At 37.9% G+C, this 6,544-nt stretch overlaps 1 protein-coding gene across 1 annotated transcript; it reads right to left on the bottom strand.

The window, feature by feature from the left end:
• Positions 1-263: 263 nt before the first annotated feature.
• Positions 264-4,975, bottom strand: LOC104215695 (uncharacterized). Its single transcript, XM_070152684.1, has 7 exons — positions 4,610-4,975; positions 3,760-3,936; positions 3,533-3,682; positions 2,834-2,935; positions 2,671-2,741; positions 2,506-2,573; positions 264-997 (listed from the first exon to the last, which is right to left on the bottom strand). Exons 1-7 carry the CDS (start codon positions 4,823-4,825, stop codon positions 756-758), a joined length of 1,026 nt encoding a protein of 341 aa, XP_070008785.1. The 5' UTR covers positions 4,826-4,975; the 3' UTR covers positions 264-755.
• Positions 4,976-6,544: the final 1,569 nt, after the last annotated feature.

The following is a 6,544-nucleotide window of genomic DNA, read 5'->3' as shown; positions in this document are numbered from 1 at the left end:
ATGTATAAGAATAGTACTGAATATGATGTATAACTAATACGAAAAACACTACCAAATAAATCTTTTTTGTAACGGCTGTGTGTGTGTCTCTTCTTCAGCCAAAAAAAGAAAGATGCATCTATATTCTCACAGCAACAGGTGTAAATGCTTCTAAAAACACAGATATAATTGGAAAGTTTTTAAAATGTAAATTGAGAACAGGTATATCACAAAAGAAATTGTTGGTGATATTTTTTCGACAATTTAATAAACAAATGGCGACGTGCAACAAGCAACCAAGTGAATAAAAGAACAACTTTGAGTCCTCTCATATTACAATTGCCAAGCAATACCGTGACATACACCACTGTCCTTAACGCTACCTTAAAGGGATTCAGAGGTTTGCCAAAAGGAAGCACTAGATAAAATGGAGAGGAAAAAAATGAAAATAAAAAAAGGTTCCCACAAACAAAACTGTATGGGTGATACAATCATCTAAGATGACAAAGAAAAGGTAAAATCCTACGAATTAACCATCCTAAATATCTAGAGATACAATGTATGTGGGACACTTGGTGATTTTCAATGGCTATACAACAAAAGGCAAGTCTAACAGCAGCAACCACAAAATTTGCTACCGTGTGAATGTTTTCTCTTTTAATTAATATTAATACTAATTACCTTATCAATTCTTCCTAACTAGTAACTCAAACAAAACTGAACCTTGTGTGGCTTTTTTTTATCAGAAAACTGGAAGAGTGCAGAACTGAAAAACGTCAAGAATCAAACGGTCCTTGAGATAGAAGCTTCTTCAGTGTCTCGTACGTCATGAACACAATTCCCACACTGGGAACTACTTTGTAGTACTCGGGCATTATCCCTCTGTACAAACCACGTAAGCCTTCAGTTTTGATTATGTGCTTAAATATCCCCATTATGCCAGTGTTGTACACACGTGCACGTCCTCCTGCTCCTTCCAACTGCTTTCTTCGCCTCACAAGATCCAAAGGGAAAGTTGCTGCACATTAACAAGTTACAAAAGAGCGATTAAGAACTGCAATTTCATTCAAGTATCCTAAGTAGTTTCACTTATAACCAAGTCGTTCCCCACATTCCTCCAACAATTCATATTTTAAGCATTAGCCTCGCACCGGAATACCTGGAGTGTAAGTTCAGCGCTGAGCAGAGGGAAGTGGGCGTGGATGTGAGGCTTGAATCACAGGTCATCCAAAGTAGAGACTGCTTCAAGTACCTTGGGTCGGTTATCCAGGGGGGAGGGGAGATCGACGAGGATGTTACGCACCGTATCGGGGTAGGATGGATGAAGTGGAGGTTAGCATCTGGAGTATTGTGTGACAAAAGAGTGTCACTGACACTCAAAGGTAAGTTCTATAAAGCGGTGGTTAGGCCGGCCATGATGTATGGAGCTGAGCGTTGGCCGGTTAAGAAATCACATCCAGAAGATGAAGGTAGCAGAAATGAGGATGTTGAGGTGGATGTGCGGGCATAGTAGGATGGATAAGATTAGGAATGATGATATTCGAGAGAAGGTGTGCGTGGCTCCCATTGATGACAAGATGCGGGAAGCAAGGCTCAGGTGGTTCGGGCACGTTCAGAGGAGAAGCCCAGATGCTCCGGTAAGGAGGTGTGAGCGGCTGGTTGTGGAGGGCTCGAGAAGAGGTAGAGGGCGGCCTAAGAAGTATTGGGGGGAGGTGATTAGGCAGGATATGGCGATGCTTCAGATTTCCGAGGACATGACACTTGATAGGAATATGTGGAGATCGAGTATTAAGGTTGTAGGCTAGGAGGTAGCTGAGTATTGTCTTATGTCATAACTTTGGGGGACTAGTTTGGTAAGGATACTATTTTGATTTTGCTTGGTATCATTCCTCCTGATTTCATGTTGTTCTTATTTTTCATATATATATATGTATGTATTTCTTTCATATTGTTTCTGTGGTGTTACTAATATTGTTTTCTTTTGTCCTTTTGTCTTATTGAGCCGAGGGTATATATTTCATATATATATATATATATATATATGTATTTCTTTCATATTGTTTCTGTGGTGTTACTAATATTGTTTTCTTTTGTCCTTTTGTCTTATTGAGCCGAGGGTCTTTCGGAAACAGCCTCTCTACTCCTTCGGGGTAGGGGTAAGGTCTGCGTACACACTACCCTCCCCAGACCCCACTAGTGGGATTACACTGAGTTGTTGTTGTTGTTGTTGTGGCCTCGCACCGGAAACAGCCTCTCTGCCTTCTTAAAGGTAGGGGTAAGGTCTGCGTAGACACTACCCTCCCCAGACCCACTTGTGGGATTACACAGGGTTTTTTGTTGTTGTTGTTGTTGTTGGCCTCGAACCCGCTAAATCCAAGCAGAGGCAAGATGGACAGCTATACTAGAGGTCTTCACTAAATGGTCACAAATATCCACATGGTTTTCAGCCGAAAAATGGAACGTAGCTAGAATCCCCAAAAAATGATTGCACTAAATAAGCTAAAGTTATTGATACAAAGTACTCACCAGTGGAAGATGCAATTCCTGAAAGACTTCCACAAGCAAGGCTGACTGCAACAGTAGGATCATCGGGCCTGAGAGGAAACAGAAAATCAATGACAAGATACGTTTAGTCAAGAATGACAGAATGACTACCAATAGGGTAGGCTATCAAAACATTGTGGTACTTACCTTTGAGTCTGCCAGTGAGATCTCAAAGCCTCATAGACGGAAAAGCTTATTGCTATGCTAGGTCCAACACCCTGCAACAAGCAAACACCTAATTAGCATCGTAAATATTTTGAAGCCAGGGTTCGATCAATATAGATGAAAGGTAGAAGAGAAAAGCAGAGACCAGTAATGTAGCACCAAGCCCTTTGTACAACCCAAAAACGCCTTCATCTCTGCAAATGGTACGAAGAGCGTGCCAGATGCCCTGATAGTATGCCGCATTCCTCTGCAAACCAGTTAAATGGAAGGCTGAATACATATTTCACCACAATCTAGGAAACTACCGTACCATATATATATATATATATATATATATATATATATATATATATAATGCTCAAGTCATATTTATGGAATAAATAAAAAGCCACAATCTAGTCAATTAGAGTGGAAGCTACTCGTTTTTTATGTTGCCCACACACATAGAGACAAGCAATGGCGGAGCCACCTTATGCTAAAGGGTGTCAATTACACCCCTTTGCTGGAAAATTATACAGTTTAGCTAGGTCAAAAATTTATTTTATGTATATATACTATATGTTGAATTCCCTTACTTTCTTCGTGTTTATTTTTTTTTAATATCTTGACACCTTTTAGTAAAAGCCCTGGCTACGCTACTAAAGACAAGTACAAAGCATGACATTTGAATCGATATTGTCCCTAAACCATCTAAATTGTAATCTAAAGACGACAACAACATGATGCTCCACTAATCAAACAATACAAGAAACCAAGATATGATTAGAGAGGATAAAACTAGTATACCCTGCTCTACTGTTCAATGGATCGACAAGACCTAGAAAGCACTGCTACATAGTTATACCTGTGCAGCTAATCTTGTCCTGACAAGATCCAACGGGTAGGTGGCAGCAGCTGCTGTTATTCCAGCCAATCCACCACCAACAAAGTGCACAAAAATATCGGCACCTGCATTTCCTCCTTTACCATCCAGGCCAGGAATTGTTTTCAATAGCTGCCAAACATAATAATTTCAGAAGAGATGGCAAATATTTCCTGCCGAACTTTATATAGGCACAGTTATATACTCACACTCTTGTAGCGTTCATAAGAGTAGAAATTGACTGAGGAATACGGTAGCCTGTGAGCAATAGTAACCAAGTTCCCCTTCCAAAAAGCCCTGAATCCTTCTTCGTTGACTATTCGCAATGCCTCACGACATATACTGGGCTTGCTTAATACTGCTATATCTGAATGCATACCTTGAACCTAAGAATTGAAAACATTCAAACAATGAATTGAAAGGGATATCAAAACACAAGAACTGTTGAAACATCGATGTAATTTGTTTTTCCAATAAATCAAAGCTCTAAAGTTTTACTATTACTTTATTTTAGTTAATCTTAAGCAGTTCAAGCCAACAATAAGTCCCGAAACGAACCAAAACAAGCAACTGCAAACAAGAATTTTAGATATTGCAGAGCACATATTTAAGAAAATATCAGAAAACAGAAGCATTCAACTAAATAAAATTAGTTAAATGCACACGTAGATTTTCTCATCCCTCACAAAACTATATTTCAACTCACACATTAACCAAATTATACTACCAATATCAAGCCATTCAATTCAAACCTATATAGGTCCAATTTCCATTTCCTAAGAAATGGAATAGTTTGACCTTTTCTACCCCATATATCACCAATTATTTATCCCTCTGTCCAAATCAGCCAATAAAGTCTTTCCTCCTTTGATTCATTCTGCTTACTCCATTTTACATGTACCCTAATTTTTTTTGCCTTTTAAAATCTTAAACTAAGGATGAAATGGACCCGAATTCAAAATATAGAAGACTCATATAGCCCTAGTTGACAACTTAGACGAAACAGAAAGGAAAATACATATCAAAGAAATCGGGTGTCTTTGGAAAAAGAAAAATTACCTGAAAAAGAATGGTGAGGCGGGCGAGGGGAGCAGTACAGGTTTTGCTGAAAGCACCAGCAATGCCACCAGCAAGAAGCTGAGGCACAGTACCAATCTGAGGTTGAGGCTGTGGCTGCTGTTGTTGTTGTGTGTGATAATGGTGATGTTGTTGTGACTTTTGGGGTTGTTGTAAAAACTTTCTTGCACCACCCTCAACTCCTACTCTGGCTTCCATTCTTGATCTAATAGCAAAAAGATTGATTCTTTATGTTAAAGTTTCAATTTTTTTCTTGAATCATCTGATATTTGGTTAAACCCTAGGGAAAACCCTAAGGAAGAAGACTGGTTTGAAAGTGCTAGTCTTTGTTTTATGAGAAACTTTGTTGTTTTTGTGGAGTAATACTTTTCCTATTTCTTTTATGGGAATATTCTTTTCTTGATCTCTCTATGCTCTCTTCTGTTTACTGCGTCTGCTTAGCTTGGGCTTTTCTTTCTGATGGACTTTAAAGACGGCTGCTTAAACTAGGCCCATTGGAAATTGGAACTTTGTAAATAAAATAGAGCATGGAGGGAGAGGGGGGGTGAATAATTGTAGAAATGACACCAGGTAGGTGAAAATAGCACGGACTAGTCAGTTTTCGGACTGGTAATTAAAAAATAATCAACGTTCGCAAAGTCATTGAAAAATAATCATTCTTTTGCTGCAACGTGAAAAGTTCCAGCATAATATATTGGAGATTGGTGCACCCATATATGAACTTCCAACATATTATGCTGGAACTTCAACATACGAAAAGTTCCAGCATAATATACTAGAGATTGGAGCATCTATGTATGAACTTTCAGTATATTATGTCGGAATATTTTCCGAATTTTGAACAGTGTTTTCGTTCAGATTTATCTTTACATAAAAAGGGGCTAAATTTCGATTATTATTGAAACTGTGGCTATTTTTTAGTTACCGCTTTTAGATCTGGCTATTTTTAAATTTCACCCACCAAGTTGTGATATTTAAGAATTAGCCAATACTTCCTGAATTTCAATTTTTCAAATTTTCAGAATAAAAATATCCTGAATTGTTATAAAGTTAAGATTTTTAACTTAAAATTTTAGGGAAAAAATTAAGTATTGACTAAGTTCTAAATGGCATCCCTAAAAATGGCTATCTGTGCACTTGCCCCATTTGAATTTCAAGCCTTTCTGGGCCAGCCTAATGTGCCATTTTGCTCAAGTACTTCCCATTGTACAGTATAAACATCCAGAACAGAAGGGAGAAATTCAAAAATAGTCAGATTTACAAGTGGTCATTCAAAAATAGCCACACTTTCAAAAGTAATCGAAATTTAGCCATTTTTCATGTAAAAATAAATCTGAACGAACTGTTCAAAATCCAGAAAAATACTCCAGCATAATATACTAGAGTTCCAGTATAATATACCGGTCCAGCATAATATACTGGAGTTTGGAGCAACGGTGCTCCAGTCTCTAGTATATTATACTGGAGCCAGCAAAATATACCGGTCCAGCATAATATGCTGGAAGTTCATACACAGGTGCACTGAACTCCAGTATATTATACTGGATCGGTCTCTGTTACAGCAAAATAATGACTATTTTTTATTGAATTGGTAAATGTTGGCTATTTTTGAATGTTCCGTCCAAAAATTAGATAGACCGTGCTATTTTACCGAACACAAAGGTGGTAGAGTCCAAAGAAGACAAGAAGGGCCAACCTGAGAGCCCAAGGGAGCTGCTGAGCTTATTTATGGGCTTAGCACCGGTCCATGCCAAGTTAAAATTTGAGATCTTTACCCGAGTGGTCAGTCGGATCCACTATTATTTTTTTACCCCGTAGATATATTATAAATAAATTATATATATTATATATTTAATAATTATTTTTAGTTTAAGCGATTATACGGATAACTATTTTGATTTCTTCTTAAAAAATTAT

Source organism: Nicotiana sylvestris, chromosome 7 (genome assembly GCF_000393655.2).
Source record: "Nicotiana sylvestris chromosome 7, ASM39365v2, whole genome shotgun sequence".
Taxonomy (NCBI): Eukaryota; Viridiplantae; Streptophyta; class Magnoliopsida; order Solanales; family Solanaceae; genus Nicotiana; species Nicotiana sylvestris.
Note: the sequence above shows the minus strand (reverse complement) of the source record. Positions and strands in the feature narration are given on the sequence as shown.